Raw genomic sequence first — 26,177 nt, 5'->3', positions numbered from 1 at the left:
ATCTAGAGTTCTTCTTTGATTAAAAAGGGCAATAAATAAAACCGTAAAAAATAAAGTTTTTATATAAATAATTATAATTGTTATAAGAAATAGGTTGAATTTCAAACTCACCGTGGCTTTTTTTTAAGAAGGTTTGTTTTTCGTTGAGCAAAAATACAAATATGCCTGAACATCAAAGTATCAAATTTTAATTAATGGCGCTGCTTATTGTTAGTGCTTTTGAGATTCAATAAAGCAAAACGTAACTTTACTTTATTTTCTGATTTACTTGCCACTTTGCCAGCATTAATTGCTAATCACAAAGAGGACATTGAATTTTTATGCGGAATTGTAATAATAATACGTAATAATGTAATTTATGCACATATAATTATGCATGCATACACGCTAAAAGGAGGGAAGCAGAAATAGGAGGGAGGGTGGGATGGAGTCGGAGTCAGCAGTCAAAAGGAGGAGTAGAAATTAAATGAAACGAAACGAAAACTGGCAGGTCCAAACATGTAAAATGCGTCAAATGCGATGTGATGCAAGGAGAAGAGAGACAAAAACATAAATGTGATGAGTCACGATTCACGATAACCTTGGGTTGAAATTTATCGTTGCAGAAAAAGGCAGCACGCCCGGACGCCGCACGTCAGGAGGAAATTCGAAATTTCCTTCGCATCATCACCGCCGACGCTCTGCTTTTCTGTTGTTTTGATTCTTGAATCACTCGAACTGCGATCTCAATTAATGATGAACGAGTTTGATTGCGACGATTTTGCTGAATTTGATAGCGAGACTGGCGAGTTTGTGCCGTCACAGATGAAGGGTTGGACGAATGTGGTGGAATTCATAAATAGGCACAATCCAAACTCCTTCGTCCTTAAGAGGACGCCGATTGAGTTGGGCGAGAAAGGGCGAGATGCTGAGCAGTTTGTGGATGTCGAGTAAGTTTTCCAGTTTGAACTTCAAATACGCGACAGCAATTTTGTTTCTTTTTTGCATCATGCGCGTGAGATTGCGAACAAAATTTTTGCGGCTTAAAAATGGTCGGTATGTGTTTGAGAAAGTTGATTATATAACAATAGGAATGCCACAAATGTTTGAATTTTGCGAGAACATTTCATGTCTCGAATTCTTTCCAATCCTGCAATTTTCCCAGCCAAGTTGTAAAGCGCAGTGCGCTAATTCGATCAGAGACCGCGTTTCTTTTTTCATCGCATCTCTATTCTCTTGCTTGAGTGTTATTTTTGTTGCATTTATCTTTGGGCTGATTTAAAATAAGAACGAAGAAGTTCTCAAACTTTTTATCATGGCCATGTTGTTTCAACGTCGAAACCGTAACAACTATTATTTTAACTTTCAACGAGGATCAGGAAACAACCAGCCATGTTCCGGCAAATTATCGCCAGTCTTTGAGTAACAATTTTTTAATAACACACCGCTCTGCTTTGCCTACAATTTTCTATACAAATTTATTTATTCTCCATTTGATACAGTCATGAATACAGAATTAAAAAATCCACATTGACTGATGTATCACTTTTGTTTCATGTTCTACAGGGAGCCCGGAAGAAAAGTTGAAGTCAGTCTCGAGGAGAAAAGGTTGTGGGAAAATCATGCTGCAAGGTGGACCTGCCGAAAGTCCATAGAGAACCTTCAGCCACTCGCCACCCTGTGCATGAGAAAAGTGGCTGACATGATGAACAAAGAGGAAACCCTGGCCAAGCAAATTCCCATCTACACAATAGGTAATTTATCGAAATTCTTTCTTGAATTTTTCTTAATTAAATTGAATTTAATTTTCCTTTAAATTCTCCCTCGCCACTTCTGATTTTGGAATAAATTCTGTAATGTAACCAGGGCAAATAAATTAAATGAATTTAAATTTATCACACTTCATCCTTTTATCACATATTATTTTCTATAGAGGACTAAAATTGTTATCACGCCATTTGTACAATTAATTAATTAATTTCAAATTTGTATGAAAAAAATTTTCAGGGCCAGAGATGCAATATTCAATGATCTGCTACCTGAAAGCCAACAATCTGAGGATTGCGGGCTACTTTGCCCAGCAACTGCTGAACGAGAAGAGTGTCTTCTTTGACTTTGGTATTGTGAGAAAGGGCAAAGAACAAAGGCAGGTGTTTCAGTACATGTTGGAAAATTGCAAGGCCATGAAAGATATTGCTTGGAGGGACTACCACGATACTCCTTTCGTATCCTTTCCTATTGAGGGTTTGATCGAAATGATCAACTTGGAGAAAATTGATATGCCCGACTTCTGGTGCGAATTAGATGACTTGGTTATATTGGCCAATTATTTCTCTGGACTGAAGTGAGTTTTTTATTATTATTTTTTTTTTTTATTTAATATTCATCAATTAATGAAATTGATCAAACGCGACGTGTTGAAGCTGCAATATTTTAGTAAAAAAATCTGATTTGCATTAACAAGGTTGATATCAAATATTATTGAAAAATTGCATTATTTAAGAAGAACACAAATCAGATCTTTTACCTTAAAAAAAATTTAAAAATAATTATATAATATTTTCTATAATTTGAAGTAATAAAATAAAATTTTAGGTTGCTGCATGTGTCAATGTTACAAATTGGTGATGCGGAGAGGGAGGTTTTGATGCAGCTAAACAAACTGGAGAGTCTGGACTTCCACGGAAGCAAGCTTTCCATGTACGAAAAGCCAACGAAAGATGTGGAGACCATGGCATACCTCTTGTTGGCTATTCCCAACCTGCAAGTTCTGTGGCCTTCTTCGCCGGTCACATGTGACCACGCTAAAGTCCTAAATTCTCTGTCGGAGCATAACATGTATCCTGAAATAAAACTCAAGAAACTTTGTTTGGCTGAGGCTCCAAAGTACGACACTGACATGCTCACCCAAGTCGAGGAACTGTACCTTACCGGTGATTCCCACATCTTCCACAATCAAATGGATTTCTTCTTGAAGTAAAAATATTTTGATTGCGTTGTTGCATTTTGAATAATTAATAAATTGTTATATTTCAGCTGGAGTAAGTTGCGATTGCTGAATATCCGATTCACTTTCATCACCAAAGGTTTCCTGCAAACAACTCTGAGCAACCTGGGGCCACAGCTGCAAGAGCTGGTGATCGAAGTGAAAGACGGTCACCATTGGGACATTGTGCTGAGCATCAGCCAGATTTTCAACTACTGCCCCCAAATCTCCAAATTCCACATCGAAGGCAACATTTCATGCATTGATGACTGTAAATTCAACTCGGTGGACATTTTCCAGTAAGAAATTTTACGCTCTTCTTTTAAATAAGCAAAAAGAGTGTTTCTTTTTATATATATAAAAAATGAAAAATGTTATATTGGTCGTTTCCATCACTTTGCGTTCATGAAAAATTTCGAAAACAGACTATAATCAAGAAATTGCGTTAAACCATTAACACATATCAATTTAGAGAGCTAGAAAATTTATTCTTTTAAAATTTTATCACTAAAAACTAAATGAGAGGTGATGTGTATATTTGTATGAATGAATCTAAAAGTATAAATATGTTGATAGGAATCTGAGGAGTGTGAAGATTTCCACCACTGGCAGCCGATTTAACAGCTTAGTGATGAACCACGTGATCGATTCATCTGACGATTTGGAGTATCTTCACATTGGGCCTGTGATGAACTTCATCCATAATGGATTCACCCATCACCTGATTCTGAAGTTGCGACGCGACCCTCAGAGCTTCAGAGAGCTTAAGGTGCTTTGGCTCTATTTTGGCAGCTGCGATTTGACCCATAATATGGCGGATGCCATCAAAAATCTGGCTTTTCAAGCCACCAAACTGGAGAAGGTTGTTCTGAATGCTTATCAAAGCCATTGTGCACCCATGCCATTCCTCAATCTCACTGCCTTCTTCGAGCACTTTATGCCCAAGGTGGAGTGCATTGTATTCTGACTTTCACATCTCAACTGTAACATTATTATATTGTACTCCAAAGCTTTTCCTTTTTCTTTAACAAAAACTTAATAATTTTCACAAAGAAAGATCGCGGACATCATATTTGTCCTAATAAAATCCAACACAAATTACTGAGATTTAATTTTGAGTGTGAGATAATATGAATAAAATTTAATTATTCCTTAGGTTGAAATGTGATAAAGATTAAATCTGGTTTAAATCATATTGTTGTGATTAAATTGATGTTACTGATAAAATTCTATTAAATTGGTCATTTGTTATTTTGCAAACCATTAAAACCATGCCAAAATGATAATAAAAATATACTCAACTGTAACTATTATCCTAATACTCAAAAGCATTTAATAATAATAATTCATTAATTGCTTGCATAATATTAAAAAGTACTTTGATTATTTACGTGTGATTAAAACTGGTCATACTGAAAAAGACATTATGAAATAATAACTCGATATATAAACGCAGTTTGTATTTTCGTATAAAGAGCGCTTTAATTTTTTCTTAATAATATATTGTAAAGACAAAAATGAAAATGTTTACAGTTTAATTTTAATCAACTGTTCCTAAACATAGCAATATTGAGAGGACCTACATATAAATCCCCGCGAGGTGGTCACAGCTTCTGCAAAAACAGGAGAGCATAATTGTGTGTGTCGAAAACTCGTCAAATATGAAATAAATAATTGATAATTAAATCCAAAATGAACCATTTCATAGGCGATGTTGGTCGCAACTTGGAGGTCATCTGCGCCCTGCAGTACGGGTGGAAAATGTGGAAATTTTCCCAAAGAACAATTTCTTGACAACTCGGCCACCAAGCAGGACATATTATTTGGTCAAAAATCTGCTCTTTCAATTCGTTTGCAGCTTGAGATCTTTTGGAGAGAACTGTATAAACATTTATTGCGCTGAAAGTGCTTTTTTTAACTAAATATACAGTTTTAAGACGTCTATATAATTATCCAAATTTAAATTAATAAAATTGAAAATAATTTGCTAAAACAAATTCTTGATTTTGATGTTAATATATTTTGTAATTTTTTTTCAATTAAGTGTATTTCTTATTATTCAATGTAAATATGCACAGTCGCACACTGATTAAAAAATATCTTAAATTTGGAGTTTCTGCAACTTAATAAACTGCGCATGGTTTATGCTGAACATTTTCTTATAAAATTGACTGGCGAAATTTTTTATACAAGAAAACAGCAGTGAAAGCAATTTACAACATTGTTTGTAGCGTAGATAGTGCGTGGCATCCAAGCAAAGACTTGGCAAGAAGTTAGATCAAATGGAAAATTTGGAGCCCGCACATTATGTCCAAAATACAATCAGTCGTTTCCTGCGCTTTCAGAGGGAAATCCCCCGAGACAAAGTGTTGCGCAGAGACAAAGCTCTGCAAGGAACAATAATATGCGTCAGTTGAGAATTGATAGTTCAAATTAATCTTTTGCGAAGTGGAAAAATATTCTCTCTTATATTTTCTATTTTTAGGATAAACTAAAAAGCACTAGTTTCAAAAAATCCCGATAATCTTTCAATTCATGAGGGATGCAATGGAATGAATTTCCAAAAAAATCTTCGATCAATTTTAATTTATTAACATGTCTATTTTGTGCATATTATCCAGACTTCGCAACACATAATATGACATATATTTGGTGTGCTTTGCACGTCATCTAAGAGAGCCACAATGTGACTTTTCTTGGCGGAATTACATAAATATTAAAAGAACAATAATGTTTCATTGGTCAAGAGAAGCTACAATTCATAATTTAAATACACTTTATGTGCATGCGAGTTACATAAATTAAATTCTTTTGAACATTCAACACTTGAGGTATAATGTTCGAATGGCCCTTAACTAATTCAGGAGTTTGTCATATATGTTTCAGACTTCAACTAAAAAACCTTTCGCTGAATTAACAACAATTCTCTTCTGGTCATACGCAACGCTCGGATTTTTATCATTGAGATGAAAGTTAAATTCTAACTTAACAAAAGAAAAAAAAACTCAAATTGACAAGGCGTCCTCCTTGCCATATGCTTCGTGTCTTCCTGCAAGCATAAACACAATAAAAAAATTTAGCTTTTCAATTACTGTCGCACTGCAGCAGGATCACTTACAATTTTATAACTATTCAGAGTCAATGTTTTCAAACTCCATTTGTTCCTCAGGAGTCAACGAGCTCCACATGCTCTCCAGGGTTTCCAGACTCAAAACGTCCTCTGGGCCTTCATTAAAACGTTTGTATTGCTTTTCCACCTTTTTGGAGAAGGTTTGAAAGGCATCCTCCTTTTTCAGTCTTTCTGGTGACCGAAGAGCTTCATCGATCAGACGCTCAATTTTATCATTCAAATTTTGACGGTCAGGTGCAGAAAGGGTGCCCTGGACTTGGCCCTCCTGATTCTAAAAAGGATAAAAATCACAAAATATATTATTTAAATTTGACCAAGAAAGGAACACTCCTGACATTCTTAACTCTCATTTAGAAAGAACCCCGGAAAGTTTAAAAAGTCCTTTTTGAATTCTTTAACTTCTACGATGTATTCTGTTATAATAATTTACCTGATCGTCATTAGGCAAATCTTTGATATCTTCCAGAATATCATCCTGAGGCGGATCCTTCGACACAAGGGTGTCGCTGGTGCCGACTTCAGTCGAAGCAGCAGACTTCTTTGATCCCTCCATTAACAGACCTGAAACTGTTAGCACTAATAGTAACGCTGCTTATATTACAAAGACCTTATATGTAATTTGAATAACGTAAAAAAAATCATGACCAATTAAGTAAAATGAAAACAAAAGTTTATGAAGCTTAAGGCCGGTCTTCACGATGAGCCAAATTAAAAAAGTATTAACACACACACATGTCATTTTAATAAAGAAAACGCTGCTTGCTATGCGAACAAAAGAAATCTTTATGGCGAAACATTGGGTGTTTTAAAGATGGACGAAAAAGTATAAACTTTATTTAATTTTTATAAAAAAGGGTAAAGTTCGTGGAAAATTGACTTTTAAACCATAGTCTGTGTGGGTCTCGCGTCTCGCACGCAATTTCCTGAGGATATAACAAATTTCGTTAAAATATAAATAATCTTTTATTAAGATCGGCTCATTGGAAAATTCGAAACGCGAAATTTTGCCGTTAATTATTACATAATACGTTATGACGTTTCGGAACTTTAAAGCTTTTACCAGAACGTTTTTTGAAACGAAACAACTTTCAGTTATCGGCAAGTACATACGTAAGCAATCCAGCGTCGGGCAACAAGACAGAATGAATGGTCGGAACTCGGATTCGGCACTTTTAATCAGGAAGGAAATGGAGAAAGCAAAAGTCGCAAGATTGTCGATTCACGGTGGTCAGTCGAATCAAAGTTGAATGTCGAGTGCAGCCAGTAGCCAATCAGCGCCGAGAATTGAGAATCTCGCGGAATGCGAGAAGCGCGAGAACTTCAAATAGTTTGAATCTGTTTTGACTTGGAATTTTTGAGCTGTTCGCAGGAGCGTCCTATTATTTTATTTTTCCTTGAAAATCGCTGTTTTTAATAAAAAGAAAATCTCTCTAACAAAGCAGATCTTCCTTTTCTCGTCGGTCGTTGATGTAGTTTGTGGCTTTAGTGGTTACCTTACAATCATCAGATCTATTTGAAGGCATTCTATAAATTTGCAAATTATTATATTATATCATATTATTGGCCATTGTCAAATTGGGAAAACCATTTTTAGAGCAAGGTTTACATATATTTTTTTTACGGCAAGCTCAATCTAATTCAAACTTTAATTGTTTTTACAGATTTCTCTTGCTTGCTAAATATTATCTTCTAATCTTCTATCACACAAAAGGTAATAAAATAATTGATTAACAAAATTGTATTTCAATGTCAGTATAATTGAATTATCAAGTTTAAAACGCAGGAAATCTTGCAAGTTGCAACTTTGGATTTTTCAGGATTTTTATCATGAATGCAACACCATATTATTCTGTTTATTTGAAAGTAAATATGCATTTTTATTTCTACTGTAAATTTATAAAATATATTCAGATCATTCGTTGCCAAACAAATAATATTCTCAGCAAAGTCAAGAAAAATAGAGTAATATAGAATAGAGATCATTAGTCATCTAGTTAATCTGTGGAGACGGCGGCAGTTTCTTGCTAATAAGCATTTCGTTAGTTTCCTGGTCGGTTTGGTATCGGATTTGAGCCAAGTAGTGGTCCTCAACTGGCTTCTGCAGGGCGGACACAATGTCCAACCGGTTGGAACTGAGCGGGAAGAGCGAGGCCTTTTGCTTTCGGTACTTGGCAGTCACCTGGGACGTCACCAGCGTTAGTCCCTCGGTGTAGAGTTGCGACACAACGAGATCCACTTTTTGGGCTGAACAACAGCAGTCTTGCAGAATTTTCAGAGCTTCTGTGTACCTCAAGTCGGTGAGAGTTTTGCCTCCTGCAGCTATTACTTGGTCTCCTGAAACAATTTTTATTTGTTAATATTACAAATTCCTTTTCTAATAACTGTTGATTTAGATTCACTGTGGTAAATTAATTTAATATATAATTAAAAGCAATTAAATGATAATTTGAAATAATAAGAACTGTTCCACGGTTGATATACTTAAAATTGGAAGAATTTTTTAAAGGAATGGTTTAAATTTACCTCTTTTTATGACCCCTTGCTTGTCAGCTGCACCGCCAGGCAATACTGCTTGGATGTAGACGGCCCCGTCTGATCCTTCTGTCACTTGGATTCCGAAGCTCCCATTTTCATCTTTGTCCAAAGTGACGGATCGCAGGATTCTTTCCTCCGTCACAGACATGTCAGAGGCATCTTTGAAAAGTACCTCGTCACTCTTCATACTGGCGTCTGCAATTTCTAATTTTATCTATGGTTCAAAATAAATTAATAAATTACTTATGATGTACGCTTCCGGAATGGTGGGTTCCGGAGAGCTAGGAGTGGTTTCTGAGTTGACCAGGCTCTCCCTGCTCTCAAACACTGCCCTGGTGCCCATCCGCACCCCCAGAGGCCTCCGCACTTGCTCCTGGTTCTCCTTGTTCTGCTTCAAGACCACCGAACTGTGTCTCGAAACACCAGACCTCAAGGAGCAAGTGTCCCGTTCGTCTTCAGGCTCATAACTCTGCAGAGCTATGACCCCAAAAGCTACAAAAACAAATTCATTACAATTTATTTAAAAAAAAAATGTTTGTTTAAATACCTTTTGAGAGAGAATCAGTGTTGTACACTTGGTTTCTGAGCCGCAGGGAAAATTGGTGGTGTAAAGAAGCAAGGTGAAACACAAAGTGGCTCCTGAGGAATCAAGAATATAAAAAAAAAATCAGTTAAAATTAAATACACAAGTAAGTGTGGGGTTTGCCTTTATTTTGAGAAAATTAGGAAACATTATATGCAAAATAATAATGATACATCTTTGTCTAATAATGAAGAAAAGAAAATTGCAATTTTTGTTTGGAAATTCAATGAAATATTTTGTTTACCGCATCAGATCTGGATGAGTACAGAGGTTTTTTTTTTAAATTGAGAAAAGGAAGAACATTTTTACGTAGCAAAATTTGAACTTGTATTTTCAAAATGTTTATAGAAAAAAATAAATGTTCTTTTTCATTTATTATTAAAATTTGTTAAAATTACTTACATTTTATGGAGAAAAACAAACTTGAACTTCCCCTCGGAGCACTGGACGACGAGTTGCTCCTTGCTGAAGCTGAGTTTGGAAATGGCCGTCCAAGTCATTTGGTAAGTTTCAGTGTTGCTTTCGCTGTCTTTGACGACGATTCCCGAGCTTCGAACTCCGACCCTGACAGACAATTTACGGCCGTACTTCATCAACTGGTTAGCTTGGAAGAAGTGGGTGCCGTAGTCACGTAGACTCTGGCAGTTGCTGACGAAAAGTTCTTCGGCCCTTCCAGGATCAAGGCTGCGGCGCGCCTGGTGCTGCTCCTGCATGTTGTATCTCAACAGCGCCTGCTGCTCTTTGCTCGAATCACTGAGCAACTCTTCAGAAATGTAATGCTCAAGGATAAAGTATTCAGAATCATGAAGCTGAAATGAAATATGACAGGAAAAAAAATTTATTTCTATAATATAAAACAATTCAATTTGGAAAAACTACTTTTTTTATTAAAAGAAAATTACTTTTGAATCTCAGCACTTTAATTTTTAATATGAATTTTCTTTTTTATTTTATCTAAATGGATTATTATTTCCATTTTTAATTAATTACACACCTGAGAAGAGAAATCACCAAATTCAGCTTGCAGCGCAAGACCGGCCAGAATTTCCTGCTGTCCCTGGGAACACAGCAGGCGACCTTCGATCAGCGCCCTTCTCAGCTCCAAGTACAGAAGGTGTTTAGCCTCCCAACGAACACCTCTCAGGGTTGGTGGGAACAGCTGCACCCTGACGAACAGAGTGAAGGGAACATCAGGTCCCTTCAGAATGCTGGAAAGCCAACTTTTGGGCGCGATTTTTGCAAGAGGAATTGTCGGCGGCAGGAAAATCAGGTCGGCGCCAACGCGATGTGCAAGTCCAAGCATGAAACTTTGCTTCAGACCTTCCTGGTCAAGAACAACCTGGGAAATTGAAATTATATATTTAACATAAAATTTATCTTCAAATTTCAGAAATATCACTCCAGCATTGAAATAATAAAAAAATAAATGTTACATTTTTATAATTTAATTTTTAGTCTTAATGTACAAGCAAACATTTCTCTCATTGGTAATAAATGCAACAAGAAAAAAATGGCAAATAAGAATTTGCTTTTTATAAATTTAGATTATTTTTATAAATAATGTTATAAATGGAATATTTTTTATTGATTTTATTTTACAAAATTTTATGATGAAGAAATTTAAACAGAAGCTCTTTAATATCATTTTGTGTCAATTCTTTGGCATTGGGCAGAACGCCAAAATTTGTGTGCGGTAATGGAAACCAACCTGGAGAACGTTCGCAGCCGTGACAGAAGATGGTGCACACAACACGTCGAGCCGCTGGCCTCCGAGCAGCACCACCGTCAGCCGTCTTTTTCCCACCCGCTGAAACATTTGCTCGCAATTACAACTCCGGAGAAAAGATACTTGGAATGGCTGCGAGGGAAACATCTTTCAACTCAAGAACTTTAATATTCCCCCTTTTATTTACTCCGGCATGTCTTTCTTGCATGGAGTATGACCGAGTTTTTCAGGCACAATGGAAATGATGAAAAATGTCCCACTCGCCAACCAGAATTCATTGCATGCATTTTTCTTTCTAAAACAGGGAGAACTGAAAGAAAATCCTCACCTTGTCGTCGTCTGGCACTAGAATTTCCTTGCTGGGAAGAGAACTGCGGACCACAAACTCAGGACCGACACAGGTTGAAGGACAAAGGTACTTTCCAATAGTCGGAGGTTTGGCTCTGTAGAGTCTGGACGGTGCCCTGTGCACTGGGTTGCGTTTTATTAGGCCTTTGGACGAATTAGACGGACTGAAATTTGAAATTTAATCCAATTATTATGAATAAAAGGACAATAAAAATAAAATCAATGAAAATAAAATTTGATAATTAAAAATTGAATTTTCAAAGTTTAATATTATAAAATCAAATTAATTTTTGTCATGGATGTGCATGTTCCAATTATAGAGCATTTTTTGAAAAAATTAAAATTCTAAATGTTGAGCGTTTCAGCAGACCTCTGCTGGTTGTCAAAACCTTTCCAATCATTTTTCAAAGTATTTTTTTTATTCATCGACTTTGGCAGAAGAAACAAGATGAAAAGTTTGAATTATGGACACTGAAAACTTATAAGTTTTTTTATCAGTTAAAAATTTTCTTTAATAAAATCAATTCTGTCTTCTTTGATTGCATTTTTTTCCTACAAAAATCCACTTTCCCAAATGGATGGCTTTCTTGAATCATTAAAAATTTAAGCGCTGCTTTTACTTCAGCACTAATTTTCTTCCTTGTTGAACAAAGAGTTTGTGTTTCTACTTTCCTTATGTTCCAATTTCAAAGAAGCTGTTTTTTTGTTATTATCATTTCAAATTGAAGAGCTTTAAACTTTCCCAGCAATTTGCCAAAGTGCCCCAAGGGAGTGCCATATTTCGAGCGCTTCGATAATCTCAACTAAACAAAGGGAGCCCCTAATAGCAAATTCCGGCTGGAAATATTCCAAACGAGCATCGCCAGACAAAAAGTGTATTTTAATGGAGCAAGAGAGTGTCTTTGTTAATCTGGGTCAATATGTGACGAAAAACAAAAATGCCCGAGACAAAAAGTAAGGGCGAGCGGTTGAAAGCCGCCCTTTGTCTCGCAGGCCGTACACAAAGCCATGAAATATTCACGATCCAAGTGGCACATCATTATTCAAAAAGCTGCCGTGTATATTAAAATATTGCAGGCAATATTTTCAGCCCGGCTGAGCACAATTGGGCATATGCTGAATCAGCTCGCTCACCTTGAGAGCGACCGCGTGATTTGCGGCGGCCTCTTCGTCGGCAGAATCGGCGTGCCTTCCTCTGCCAGATCGAACTGCGAAAAGAAATAAATTGGTGCTCCAATCTCGACGCTCTATTGGTATTCAATAAATTGTTTCACATACCACTGGCTGCTCCTTCAAGTTCAACATCGGCGTTGAGGAGAAAATCGGCCCGTTTTCATGCTCGTCAGACGTATTTTTTGAACTTTCACTCGTCATCTTGGACACAACGGACTGAAAATATCGAAATATACAAATATGTAATTTAATTTCTTTTTAAATCAATATTGAATGTAAAAGACTAAAATGGAGCAAATATTGAACAATAAATGTACTGGAAGGATTTTTTCGCTAGAGCAAATTTAAATTTAATTTAAATTAAAAAAATTGAATATGTAAATTTCACAAAATGTCGAAAAATTGTCTTATTAATTAATTAAAACTGACCTCTGAGGGGCCCATGACCTCGGCGTAGAGGGCACTGACGAGGTCCGCGCTGCCTTGGCCGCTGTAGTCCTCAAGTTCCTGCAACAAGCAGCAGTTTCATAAGCGCACCGACAACAGACAAATGACTGCGGGGCGTTTTTGACGCCTCATTAACTCGCACACGTCTCCGAACGAAAGGACTAATGGCTGCACGCCCAATTACTGCTGCCTGCGAAATTAGTCCCTTTTCAAGAAAATTGCTGTTGCGGAACGTGCATTTTTAATCCTAATCCGAATGCTGATTACAACGAAGCCATCTTTTAAACAGTATTTCGGTTAATTGTGGCGAAAAGTTAACTTTTCCGAAAGTGAATATTTTGCATATTTTATTATTATTATTATTATTAATTTTTTATAAAAAACATCAACATGCCAATATATTACTTAAAATTAACCTAAACTCTCATATATTTAATTAATAATGAAATAATACATCAATCATTGTGTCTTTAAAATTAAATTTTCCCCTGTAAAATTAAACATTACAAAATTGATAAAAAAAAAAATATTAAAAAATAATTCCTCCTTCTGTTTTATTAATTATTTTTAAACTTACGCATAACAAAATAAATCTTCAAGACTTGTTCTTTTCACATGAATTAAATAGGCTGAATATGATAACATTTAAATTGGCATCATCTCTAACGAAAGGAAAACGATGAACGATGACGAAACATTTGAAAGATTGCAGTCTGAAATTGGGTCACCCTCTTCAGCTGTTTTGATCAGATATGCACTTCAAAACCCGGTGGCTGCGACCACGTTCCTCCACTTTTGAGGTTTTCAGCAGATTTGGAAGTGCCCCCCTTCAGATCGGCGATTTCGGACGGGGTGCCGTTTTTAATTGAATTTCCCTGTGTAGCATCTCGCGGCGCATTATTCAGCACTTTGTGGAGAGACCCTTGAAATGAGAGGGGAGCGCATTCTGGCAATGATTTCCTGCCATTTCGCGAAGAAGACCGTCCAATTGTCAAGGAGAAAGACGTCATCCATCGGCAGCACCCAGGGGAGAAGAAGAGCCGCCGCCCGCGGATATATACCGACCGTGCCAAAACACAATTTGTATCGATGAGACCGACCTGCTGTCATTCCCCACTAAATGATCAAGTTAAATATTTATCTGGCACCACAGACGAAGAGGCGCTCCGATAATATTTTTCCATCAAAAAACAACATAAACAAAATACATTTTACTGTATTTTTAACTTCTAATTTACGAATCATGGAAATCTTTCAATCATATATTTTAAATTCTTCGCTCAAAAAAATAGAAAACATTCAAAGGAACCTGCAAATTGTTCTTAATTTAATTTTTCTTACATTTTAAAATTTATTTTCAATACAATTGATTTTTACCAACAACAGAAAGAACCGGCAAACAAAATTCCCAAGGCCAGAAAGCAAACAACGCAAGTAATTTGCTTTCCACCTTTTTCAGGAAACTTTTCTTTGCCTCCTTTTCCTTTCTCGCTCTCGCCATCTTTCACTTTCTCAGGCCGTTTGTTATTTTAAAACGCCTGTCGCGTCCGTGGTTATGCTGCGTACGAAACACGCCCGTCGCGCGGGTTGCATAACACGTCTCGACGGACCCCGCATGAACACGGTAGGCACCCACCCACACACACACACGATGCTCTCACCGTGATTACCCGCGGGAGGCGGCTTCTTTTGCGGCCATGCAAATATACATGAAAAGAGACAAAAAGCAGCTGCCGGACAAAAGATAGTGAGGCAACAAAGCTCCGGCGCCGAACAATGCGCTCATTACATAAACAATTTGCGCTGCATCGCCTCCGGTTGAAAGGTGGGGCGAACTGGCCGCATTCCACGGGAAGTTCGAGCAACGCGCTCCCAAATGCGATGCGGGCGAAATAATCTTGACGAGATTGTGAGAGTGAAAGCGAAGAACGTAAAAACTATCATTTGCAACTAAAACCGTCAAAAATGCAATGACACTCGGCCTATGTCGAGAAAATTTTATTACTCCGTTTTAATTTTTTTTCTACCATCGACTGACCTTTTTGTTTAAAATTGACAGCAAGTTCAACTGGCTCAGCAATCGAAATAGTTGATGGCTGGTTTACGGAATGCAACTCTCCAATGCAACTGTTGGATCCAACACTTTCGTCGGTGCAAAACTGTTGGATCCAATTTGATCCAACACTTTCGTCGGTGCAAAACTGTTGGATCCAATTTGATCCAACACTTTCGTCGGTGCAAAACTGTTGGATCCAATTTGATCCAACACTTTCGTTGGTGCAAAACTGTTGGATCCAATTTGATCCAACACTTTCGTCGGTGCAAAACTGTTGGATCCAATTTGATCCAACACTTTCGTCGGTGCAAAACTGTTGGATCCAATTTGATCCAACTCTTTCGTCGGTGCAAAACTGTTGGATCCAATTTGATCCAACACTTTCGTTGGTGCAAAACTGTTGGATCCAATTTGATCCAACACTTTCGTCGGTGCAAAACTGTTGGATCCAATTTGATCCAACACTTTCGTCGGTGCAAAACTGTTGGATCCAATTTGATCCAACACTTTCGTCGGTGCAAAACTGTTGGATCCAATTTGATCCAACTCTTTCGTCGGTGCAAAACTGTTGGATCCAATTTGATCCAACACTTTCGTTGGTGCAAAACTGTTGGATCCAATTTGATCCAACACTTTCGTCGGTGCAAAACTGTTGGATCCAATTTGATCCAACACTTTCGTCGGTGCAAAACTGTTGGATCCAATTTGATCCAACACTTTCGTCGGTGCAAAACTGTTGGATCCAATTTGATCCAACACTTTCGTCGGTGCAAAACTGTTGGATCCAATTTGATCCAACACTTTCGTCGGTGCAAAACTGTTGGATCCAATTTGATCCAACACTTTCGTTGGTGCAAAACTGTTGGATCCAATTTGATCCAACACTTTCGTCGATGCAAAACTGTTGGATCCAATTTGATCCAACACTTTCGTCGGTGCAAAACTGTTGGATCCAATTTGATCCAACACTTTCGTCGGTGCAAAACTGTTGGATCCAATTTGATCCAACTCTTTCGTCGGTGCAAAACTGTTGGATCTGTTGAATACTTGATTTGATAGCCATAAGAAAAATATTTATTTGACCAATTTCACTTTGATGAAAAGGTCTTTAAATATTTGGGCAACACTTCAGATGAAAGAAAATTATAATCTTTTTTTTTACTTTTTCATGTTCACTACCTTTTTTCCATTTTTATTTGTAAAGTGTAATTAAAAGATTAAGCGAATATAATTTCTGTACAAAAATGGCTTCAATTGTTGTAAAGACTTGATTAGACTATGTCAATAGGGAGTTCCTTAAACACAATTTGCAACTAAATAGAATTCAATCCAAATACTAAAAAGGAAGAATCATCTTCATTGTTGTTTACGAGGCAATATTTTTGTTGTCGGATTCAAATACCCATTCTTCAAAAATCCAATTGTTGTTCAGTAAACAAAATTCTTTTTTGAAAGGCATTCAAAGATGGATAACGATTTGCAGGCGGCCGAGGAAGAAAACCGGGAGAGTGAAATCTCAGAGGAGGAGCTGCAGGAACCGGAAAATGAAGAACTTCCCGTCAATTCTGAAATTTCTGAAGAAATCGAACAACCGTCTGAAGAAAACGCGGAAGAACAGGAAGTTCCGGACGAGTCCAAAATCGCGAGTGCCGAAACTTCTGAAAAAATCCTACAACCGTCTGAAGAAATTTCCGAGGAAAAGGAATTTCTCGGCGAGTCTGAACTTTCCGAAGGAAAGTCCGAGCTGGAGTTGACGGTGGACGAGGACGACGTCCTGAAGCGGCTGATCGCGGAGGCCGAGGAGGCGTTGGCGTCAACCAGCGAGAACATGTCGTCAACGAACGACCTGCTGATGGCTGACCAGTCATCCGGCCCGTCTGAGGAAGGCCCGTCGGCGGGCAAGGAGAAGCGGCTGAGCAAACTGAAGCCGTTGGCTGTCGAGTCGGACGAATCTGTGCGAAGCTTGACCTTGGAAGAGGCGGTCGTGCCCGACCTGGGGCCCAAAACGCCGCCCCCGATGTCACCCAAGGAGACGCAAACGGACTGGCACAACTGCGGCGTCGAGGTCATCAACCTGCCGCTGCTCAAGGAGATGAAAAGGGTCGACTCGGAGAAAAATGAGGAAATAAAAAAGTGGAACGAACGCGTTCTCGGAACAGGAATCATGGCCACGTTCAAAGGTCCGATGCCGACGGTGGTGTTGCCGTTAGACAAGTAAGCAAAAGCTCTTTTGATTATTTAGTAGCAGGAAGGGTTTAAATTTAAGCAATTTGGAGCATAAAAATAACCAAATAAAATTTATGTTTACAAAAAGAAGAGTAAATAACTAAATTGATAAAAAAATTTAAAAAAAGTTTACTAAAATAGAATAAAAAATTAATTGATTTAATTTGAAATTATTTTATAGCGCATGATATGTTCATATAATAAAACAAAAGTAGATGAATTAAGAACATGTCAAACAAGAATTAATTTCCATTTCATGGATTTTCTCTCTCTAAATTTTCAATTTCAGGTTCTACCCGATGGAGAGTCCCCGCGTGACGACCATGGGTCGCATCACACCACGCGGCTCCACCCTGGAGGTGGTGTCGACGTTCACGACCCGCACGGCCAACAACGTGGTGGACGCGCAGGTGACGTACCGCGACAAGGGCGGCATCCGCGTCGACATTGACGGCGGCGGCCTGCAAGTGATGTGAGTGTCGCCATCTCGGCTAAAAGCTCAATTTGCTCGCGCTTGTCAAGTGAAATTAATAATTCGCTCCTTGTCGCAGGCTCGACGTGACGCAGAAGAAAAAGAAACGGAAGAAGAGTCGGTGGGAGCGTCGCGTCAAGAGGGAGCCCTTTTCGCTGCGCCCGCCCAAACCCAAGCCCAACCGCTGCCCCGACCTGCGGAGGAAACTGGCCTGGCTCGAGGACAAGGCCGAGGACACGCACATCTGCCGCATGCAGACCGGCAGGACCGAGCGACACTGGAAGCCCAGCCTCGCCAAAATGTGAGTATTTATTTCAGCATTAAAAAAAAAAAAAATGGAATAGTTGTTAAGAAAATAGAAAAGGATGAAAATGCAAAGAAAAATAGGCTGAATAGGGAAGCATTATGCAAAAAAATTTGGAAATGAATTGGTGAATTGATTATTTATTTTTTATTTTTTTTAAATTACTAAAATTTTAAATAGAAATAGGGAGATTTATTCAATATTCAGTAAAAAAATAGTGATTGTATTTGAAATTTGTAAATGGCAGAGTTGAGATTGGAGTAATAGTTTCAAAATAGTCAATTTTAGGAAGCTGGAAACGACAAAAAGAGGTTGCCGAAGATTGGTGATTTTGCATTAATTTCAAAATAATAACAATTCAAACTATAAAAGCTGTCAATTTGAGCACCTTATCTACACTTATTTCTATAATTAAATTTTAAATAATATATGTATATAAAAGCAATATTCCAAAAATTTTCCCTGATTAATTATTGGGATATATAATTATAAAACTTTCTTTCTTAAAGACGGATTACCTAAAATAATATCATGCATCACCAAATTTTGTAGTAAATTACATATTTTATATTGAATTATTATTAGTTAAACGTTAAAGATTAAAATTCGGGAGTTATTTTAATATTACCAAAAATAACCAATTTTTTCATGCAAAATCCAGTTCCTCATAAACAAAAACAGCCATGTGTGTCCATACCTGCAAGAAGGTTTTAAAATTTACCAGTTTCTTTGTCATTTTCACGAATTAAGCAAGTAGAAAAATTTTAAATCCTTTTTTTTTTTTGTTATTTTCAACAAAATAAGATTAATTAACGATTATTATTTTATTTTCTATTTCAGTGAACCCCCTGATTTTGGACCGCGGTGGAGGGAGTGGGACGTGTTGCCGTACGCGGGCGAGTCTCCGACCAAGAACGTCGGCCGCACCTACACGTCGACCACGCAGCACTTGGGCCTGATGATGTACGCGAGGGCGATGGAGGCCGAGAAGAAGAGGCCGCGCCAGTTGGCCGCGCAGCCCACCAACATTCCTGCGGCGACCAAACTGTCGCCGAGTGCGAACGCGGCCAGCGTTTACGAGGACGAACGGACAAGGCGGTTGAGGGAGGCTCGCGAGCACTACGCCGAGTTGTCCGTCAGACAGGCCGCCCAGGCCAAAGGTCGACCCACGGAGGTCGAGGCAATCCTCGAGGAGGGCGGAGGAATCGAAGAGGATTCGGACAATTTGGACGAGCTGCTGATTTCGAGCGACGACGAACAGGATATTTTGGAAATTGAGCCGGAAATCGGATTTGGTGAGGAAGTTGCAGATGACGTGGAGGAGGTCAAAGTGGAGGAGGAAAAGTATGAAGTGGGGTCAGAGGGAAGTGAAGAAGTTGAGGAAGAAAAAGAAGAGGTCAGGCCGGAGGAAGAAATCGTCGAGGTAAAAGTTGAGGAAAATGAAGAGGTTAAGAAGGAGCCGGTTGAGGAGGAAGAAGAAACGGCCGAGTGATCGATGGCAGAGAAATAAATTTTCAAATGGGAAGCGAGCCTGTTTAATTAAAACCGACTCGCCGAAGAAGTCTCTTGATAAATTTTCGCAGGGCTTGCTTGACATTTATGAAACGTTTCATTAAGTGTATGGTCCGTATTATATATTTGCCTGATCATTAATCGTCACGTTTGCGCAACCGAAATAATTCATCCGCGGGCCGAATTGAAAGAGAAAGATGGCTGGCTTGTCGTCGTCGTTGCGCGAGGCGAGAAATTTAACGAGCTCCGTTTAGAAGGGACCGAACAAAAGCGTCATTCATTGAGAGGCCGTTCCAAAGCTCTCTGTGGATTTAATTAATGGCATCCCTAAATATTTGGCATCAACAAACGCCATTTTTCCTTTCCAACAAAAGCAACCAGAGGGGCGGAACAACAAAAGTCAAATAATTTGCAGCCAAAATTAAATTACACAACCCTCTAGAGGATTTTGGTAGGGACGAGTTAGAATTTCTGTTGCATCCCTTTTCTGAATAGAAAGCGAAGTTTACGTAAATTCTTACGCGGGTGATAATGAATAATTCAACAGAAATTATTTCCACAATGAACAAAAAAAAGCGAGATTATAACCAATAAAAATTAAATTTTACATGAAGCTTTAATGCTCAAATTTATAATTGTTCGCTTTTGTAAAAAAGGACCATTTTTTTTTTAAATTGTCATGAAATCAAAAATATTCATATTCAAGGGTTGGTAAAATGGACTGATCTCACCAATATGCTTAATTTTTAATTGGAAATGATTCCATTTTGTGGATTCGAGTAAGATTTAGTGTTCAAAAGGCATAAATCGTGAGCAAATCTTTAATTAATTTGTAACGCAAATAGTCGACCAAAATGTTTTATAAATAATTTGATATGAAATTTCACAAATAATTTGACAGTAGCCATTGTTGTTGACTTTGAGAAGTTTAAAATTGAAATTTACACACATTTGTTGTTATGTAAATTGTGATATTTTTTTCGTTCTATAAATTGAATTGGAAAAGTTGACCGAAATTTGGTAATGGATGTTTGAGCAGTGTGGCTTTGGCATTTGGGAATGGGGCGGAAAGTGTGACAAAACAGCTTTGCATACCTTGGATATGCCGGCGAGGGAGGGCCTGTTCTGCGGTTGTTCGCCAGTCATTGCTCTCAGCAGCCGGGCCAGCCTTTGTGACGGCGACGGGGGCGAAATGGACCGCATCGCCTGCCCCAGCTGGCAGACCCACTCCTGCAACAGAAAACACACACTCCTGAGAGAGGCTTCCACCAAGGCAAAAAGAATGCTTTCCGCAAATAAAGCGCAGGAAGCTGCGCTGCTTATCGTCCGTCCGTCCACGGCCTCTCTCGCTCTAGTCGCGTAATCGATGCATAACTAACAAGGGTGCTTGAAAAAGAAAGAATTCGCCATTGTTCGCCAACGATTTTTTGATGGACGCAAAATTCCGCCATTTTTATTCCAACCTTCAGTGGATATTTTGATATTTTTGGATTATTATACAAATTTTAGAGATTTCTTTAAATCAATTAATAAAAATAAAACACAAACATAAAAAATTTACAAGCGTTAGACAATTTTTAATAAAATACATAAAAGTCAAAGGTTTGAAGTTTTTATTGAATAAAAACTTATTTTGTCAATTAATTAAATTAATTACTTTCATTTTTAAATTTTTTATGATAAAAATCAATTTTCAAGGGAAAATAACTGTCGATTCTAAAAAATAAACTTGTTTCTGAAATTTGAATTTTTCCAATAAAGATTTTTACCCAAAAAGTGACTAATATTGAAAAAAACTTTCTGTTTTGAACTGAATTTATTTTTAATCTTCAGTCACAGCAGCATTTGATTTTCATGGCACAAGTAACGTCAAAAGATTTTGGAGAAAGCGTGTTTCAATTTCAATATGTTCAACCCTTATTATGACTGGCAGTTCGCGGAGTTTGCTTTCATCCTCCTTTTTCTCTCAACCCATCTAGCAAGATGAAACTTCCTTCCATCCAAGCATTAGATTTTATATTTTATTGATCAAAGCGGACCGTTTTCTTCTTCTTCATGACGGCGACTCGGCAAACATGCTGCCGAAATCGCTCAGCAAATATACACCCATCCACGGACCAGGTGGTTTGGTTCTTCCGATATTGAACGCAGTCAGATATGGAATGAGAGAAACTTTGATTGATATTGAGTTTTGGACACAGCAAATAAAGTGACAATTCACAATACGGTTTTTTGCTCAAAATAGGTTAAAATAAAAGCCGCCAAGTTTAAATGGGGGAATTTATAAAAGCGTCTATTTCATTATTTTATGTAGGTTCACATTCTCTGTTTATAGAGATTTTTTTCTCATTCAACGCACATTTGAATTGCGCTGAACGATTTCTGTTTTTTTTCCAGCTAGGTGGGCATTACATAAAACTTAAACTAATACGATATAAAAAAAATGAGAAGAATGCCTTATTTAAGTTTCAAGAGCGAAAACATAAAAACTTTAATGCTTAAAAAAGGTATAGATTTTTTTACTCTTTTGAACTTCAGTGTCTTCAATTTATCAATAATATTAATTATTGGCCTTGGAATAGGTCCGTTTACCATTTAATTTGAAAATTTTGTAAAAAGAGGGGAAACGCATTTGATGTTCAATTATTTTTCATAATATCAAATTATTAATTAAATAATTTTTACTATCAAAATCGGAAGAAGTTTTCAGCACAAATGATTGGAGCAAACAATTTTTGACATTCAAAACTTTGAAAAATTTATCACATATTAATAGTAGGATGGGATTAATTTAAAAAGTTATTTTAATACACGTGTCAAAAATCTCATAGAACCGATTAAAATTTATGCCGATCAATGCGAAACCCCGCTTTTAACGACGCCCACGTGCACAGCAGGGATCTGAAAACCGCGAGGGGCTGCCGAGGGCTCGTTTCTCACAGTCCCTGGGCGAGGAGTCGTTCGCAAATTACCACACGCCTCGACGCAGTCGATCGAGAGACGCACATGTGCGCACGTGATAAATGCCGGGGATGTGCCGCGGCGAACAAATTGTTTCTGAATCGCCCCCGCCTGCTCAAGGCAGATTTATTCGATCCAAGAAGAACAACGGTTTATCCAACAAATATATAAAAAAATGTACCTGTTGAAATTGCCAACACCTGATGCTCCTTCCACAGGAGAGCACGCGTGCATTCCTCTTTGCCCGGAAAGTTTTTAACATTTTTAATTAAAGCGGGCAAACAAAAACTTTTTCTTTAATACAAAGTTGCTCCGGTGATTAAGTTAAGGGATTAATTAAGCTCTTTTGAACGCACATTCCTTGCTGGTTTCATTGAATTTTGCTGACAAATATTAAATTAGGAGGTCTATTAATTTTTAACGTCAAAGCAAACAAGTGAGATGAAAATGATGTAAATTTAAATTAAAATGAAAATCTGTGAGAAAAAAATATTTTGAACATTACTAAATTGGAGTTATATGAAATTGAGCGAGAAAAATAGTTAAAAAATTCAATTAGGTTGTTAGAATTTTCATATCGCTCGTTTGACAAACGAAAAAATTAATATTAAATCTTAATAATCTCTTTAAAAATTCCTTCGACATTTTAAATTTTAATTAAATTAAAAATTAGTAATATAAAAAATATTTTCGGCACTTTTTATTTTATTTTGACCCACTCTTGGCACGAGGTCAACCGATTTTGACAATAATTGGCAGGTTGGTTGCTTTCAGGGTGTAGACAAATAGTTTAGAAGGATTTTTGAAAATTCTCAAAATTGCCTATTTTACAGGGGCTCTAAGTTGAGGATTTTTTTAAAAGGAGTTTCTTAAATCGCAAATATCTCAGCTCCTGTTCAAGATAGCGCATATGATCCCATTACCAAAATTGTTAGGATTTAGACGTCCTACAACTTTGCAATAGTGACCAAGGTCGTAGGTCAAAGTTCAAGGTCACCTTTTGGAGCCCGAGTTTTTTATTTATCTGCTAAAGTACCTGGTACGTGATATTTTTTAATTTTAAAATAGCCAAAAGTTACCTTATTTAGTTGCTAACAACATAATAAAAAATGGTGAGACTTATGTTTTTCGTTTTCGAGATATTCAGGGTTAAAAGGTAAAAAACGTGGTTTTCCGAGGCTTTTTTATGCAAAAACAGCTTTGAACGGCCATAACTTTTCTCCTGTTAGAAATACGACAAAATATGTAACGACAAAAATTGTTTCCCTTGACTTGTTCTTTCCGATCATGTATCACATATAATGACCAGATCAAAAAAGGTCACGGGTCACCAGGGTCAATCTTGAACAGGAGCTGAGATATTTGCGATTTAAAAAAACTCCTTTTAAAAAAATCCTCAACTTAGAGCCCCTGTAAAATAGGCAATTTTGAGAATTTTCAAAAATCCTTCTAAACTATTTGTCTACACCCTGAAAGCAACCAACCTGCCAATTATTGTCAAAATCGGTTGACCTCGTGCCAAGAGTGGGTCAAAATAAAATAAAAAGCGCCTTTCACTTTTTTTTATAATTTTAACAGACAAAATTGAAAGAAGCCGTTTAAAAAAAAAACGTTTTGATAAAATTTTAAAATTGCAAATCGCCAGTTTTTATTTCCTGAATCCTATATTTTGAATTTTAAAGTTTTCCTATCATTTCTCAGTACAAAAAATAAAAGCCGCTTCCCTTTTCCCATTCACGCAGCGCTTTTCGAAATCAAATTTGTGGCGCGGTGCGGCTCCCAGCGGAAATCTGGGCGCGAGGATGTCGAAAGCATCGCTCTCTCTTGTTCTCCCTTATCGTTGAAATATCATCGTCTCAGATTAAAAAGTGAGCGTCCCCGGAGGGCTCGACTGAGAGCTCGGCGAAACTCCGCCGCGATTTGCATAATTTTATTTGCCAGGCTGCCGCAATGAAAAATCTCCGGGACCATTTTGTCTTGGGCGCGCTCGAGACACCCACGCTGCACTTCTCTCGCATTTCCACGCAGTTTAAAATGGAGATGAACATAAATGAAGAGAGCAATTTTGTGTAATATTTTGCTAAGCGAATGGACCAAGATCGGAACTCTTGCAATTAGAGGGAAGAAACGACTTCAAAATCTAAATTTTCTGATATCTGCTAAATAATAATTTAAAATAATGATATGTAAGAGTAATTATGACATAACGAGAGAAAGTATAGAATGGAAAAATATATTTAAAAAAAAAAATTAAAACGACAAAAAAAGGGAAAATTTTACAAAAAATTAGTTTCAAAAAATGAAAATTAAAAAGTAATCAACAATATCAAGGTTCTGAAATTAAAAGTGAGAAATGCAATAACAAAAAGCAACACTTTCAATTAAATTGAGGATATCCAAATATTCAATTATCTCAAGATTGAACTTCCTAATTATTCACTTTTTCTGAATGGATTGAGTTGGCACGGTCAAGAAAAAAGCATGAAATAAGACTCGCAGTTATTAAAAAAAAAATGCAAATTATAAAATTAATATGAAATCTGCATTGAAATTAGCTCATGTAAGCACTTACTGAGGCAACTCGTAAAAGAGTAAGTTTTAATAAAAGATTCAAGCATTTATTTTATTACTATTTTATCATTACGCTTTAATTAAAAAAGTTGTTTGAAACGTGATGTGACATTTTTACACCTCATCTCGTATTCTATGAGGAAAAATTGCAACGCGACGTGTTTCCCTGATAGCTCGGAGCAGTAATTCGCAACTTCAAACAATTTACGGGTCGCGGCTCTTTTGCATTATTTCCCCCGTCTGAAGCTTTCAAACAATCTAGTCTTCCTTAAACGATATATAGTCGCGCACTTTGAGACTCTGTGTCGAAAAAGAAAACATTTCTGACGATATTCGCACAGTTGCTCGTCCGTCTATTCACAAAGAGATTGAGAGGAAAAAGACTTTTCTTTGAAGGCACTATCAAGTTTTATACGCGTTTGTCGGTTTCTGACTGGCTGAACGCCGATTTTCGCGAGGTGTAATTGAAACGACACGGAAAACGCATAACTCAGCTGCCGAGACGTGACTTTGAGTGAAAAATGATTCAATGTGTGCTTCGTTTTCGTAACGCTGACTTTTAAGATAAAGGGTTAAAAAAAACTATTTTTTGGATACTCATTTTTCTAGGTTTGCAGTTCATTATTCTTAGAGGTTTATAAAATAATGCAAATTATTTAGACCAAAACAAGAAAATACACAATAATTTAATGTTTTTGATTGAGATTTTGACATTTTTATTCATTTTAATGATGAAATAATTTTAATTCTGTTTTTCACCAAAAAGTTTCTATTAAAATAGCACAATCAACACGAGGCGCTCAAAATGAGTTTAAAAACTTTTTGAAGGTTTAAATAGGTCAATTTCCATTGTTATGATTTTCTTTCTTCTAAAAAAAAAAAAAAATCGTTAGCTATAAAGCTAACAAAAACATTAAGAAAAAAAATGCAAACGAACAATTAAATTTTCAGTACGATCTATTTTTATTGGGATAAATATCTGACCGAGATCAGAATCTGCAACAAACTATTAATTAAAAAACTTTCAACATGAAATAATTTTACAAAAGATGATTTACAACTGAAAATTCTATTCTTCGGCACGAAACTGTTGGGTCGAAAATAATTACGAAGAGGCGAGACGAAAATATGTATAAAGCGGTGCTAAATTCTGGTGGGAAGTGCGCGA

General features: G+C 37.1%; 3 protein-coding genes across 4 annotated transcripts in view; 1 reads left to right on the top strand and 2 right to left on the bottom strand.

Moving 5' to 3' along the window:
• Nucleotides 1-587: 587 nt before the first annotated feature.
• On the top strand, nucleotides 588-4,259 carry LOC132196683 (uncharacterized). 2 transcript variants are annotated; one of them, XM_059619484.1, is made up of 6 exons: nucleotides 588-929; nucleotides 1,546-1,733; nucleotides 1,987-2,323; nucleotides 2,575-2,955; nucleotides 3,016-3,264; nucleotides 3,542-4,259. In XM_059619484.1, the coding sequence occupies exons 1-6, from the start codon at nucleotides 733-735 to the stop codon at nucleotides 3,930-3,932; spliced, it is 1,743 nt and encodes a 580-aa protein (XP_059475467.1). In that variant the 5' UTR covers nucleotides 588-732; the 3' UTR covers nucleotides 3,933-4,259. The 2 variants fall into 2 exon arrangements, with proteins under 2 accessions (XP_059475467.1, XP_059475468.1); XM_059619485.1 differs by lacking the exon at nucleotides 588-929 and adding an exon at nucleotides 1,149-1,401.
• Nucleotides 4,260-5,542: 1,283 nt separating this feature from the next.
• LOC132197380 (uncharacterized) lies at nucleotides 5,543-7,366 on the bottom strand. Its single transcript, XM_059620633.1, has 4 exons — nucleotides 7,206-7,366; nucleotides 6,526-6,662; nucleotides 6,084-6,366; nucleotides 5,543-6,014 (listed from the first exon to the last, which is right to left on the bottom strand). The coding sequence occupies exons 2-3, from the start codon at nucleotides 6,646-6,648 to the stop codon at nucleotides 6,094-6,096; spliced, it is 396 nt and encodes a 131-aa protein (XP_059476616.1). The 5' UTR covers nucleotides 6,649-6,662; nucleotides 7,206-7,366; the 3' UTR covers nucleotides 5,543-6,014; nucleotides 6,084-6,093.
• Nucleotides 7,367-7,949: 583 nt separating this feature from the next.
• Nucleotides 7,950-26,177, bottom strand: part of LOC132196730 (tyrosine-protein phosphatase non-receptor type 13-like) — an 83,280-nt gene continuing 65,052 nt past the window's right edge. Inside the window, exons 4-15 of the mRNA XM_059619563.1 lie at nucleotides 20,573-20,707; nucleotides 12,890-12,967; nucleotides 12,566-12,676; nucleotides 12,422-12,495; nucleotides 11,268-11,451; nucleotides 10,922-11,020; nucleotides 10,208-10,552; nucleotides 9,616-10,022; nucleotides 9,178-9,269; nucleotides 8,874-9,122; nucleotides 8,619-8,825; nucleotides 7,950-8,429 (exon numbers count right to left, since the gene is read on the bottom strand). Coding sequence (XP_059475546.1) covers nucleotides 8,086-8,429; nucleotides 8,619-8,825; nucleotides 8,874-9,122; nucleotides 9,178-9,269; nucleotides 9,616-10,022; nucleotides 10,208-10,552; nucleotides 10,922-11,020; nucleotides 11,268-11,451; nucleotides 12,422-12,495; nucleotides 12,566-12,676; nucleotides 12,890-12,967; nucleotides 20,573-20,707 — 2,325 coding nt within the window. The 3' untranslated portion in view covers nucleotides 7,950-8,085. The remainder of the gene's footprint in view (nucleotides 8,430-8,618; nucleotides 8,826-8,873; nucleotides 9,123-9,177; nucleotides 9,270-9,615; nucleotides 10,023-10,207; nucleotides 10,553-10,921; nucleotides 11,021-11,267; nucleotides 11,452-12,421; nucleotides 12,496-12,565; nucleotides 12,677-12,889; nucleotides 12,968-20,572; nucleotides 20,708-26,177) is intronic.

This window comes from Neocloeon triangulifer, unplaced genomic scaffold, assembly GCF_031216515.1.
Source record: "Neocloeon triangulifer isolate White Clay Creek 2 clone unplaced genomic scaffold, ASM3121651v1 ptg000012l, whole genome shotgun sequence".
Taxonomy (NCBI): Eukaryota; Metazoa; Arthropoda; class Insecta; order Ephemeroptera; family Baetidae; genus Neocloeon; species Neocloeon triangulifer.
The sequence above is the reverse complement of the archived record's forward strand: the minus strand, read 5'-3'. Positions and strand labels throughout refer to the sequence as shown.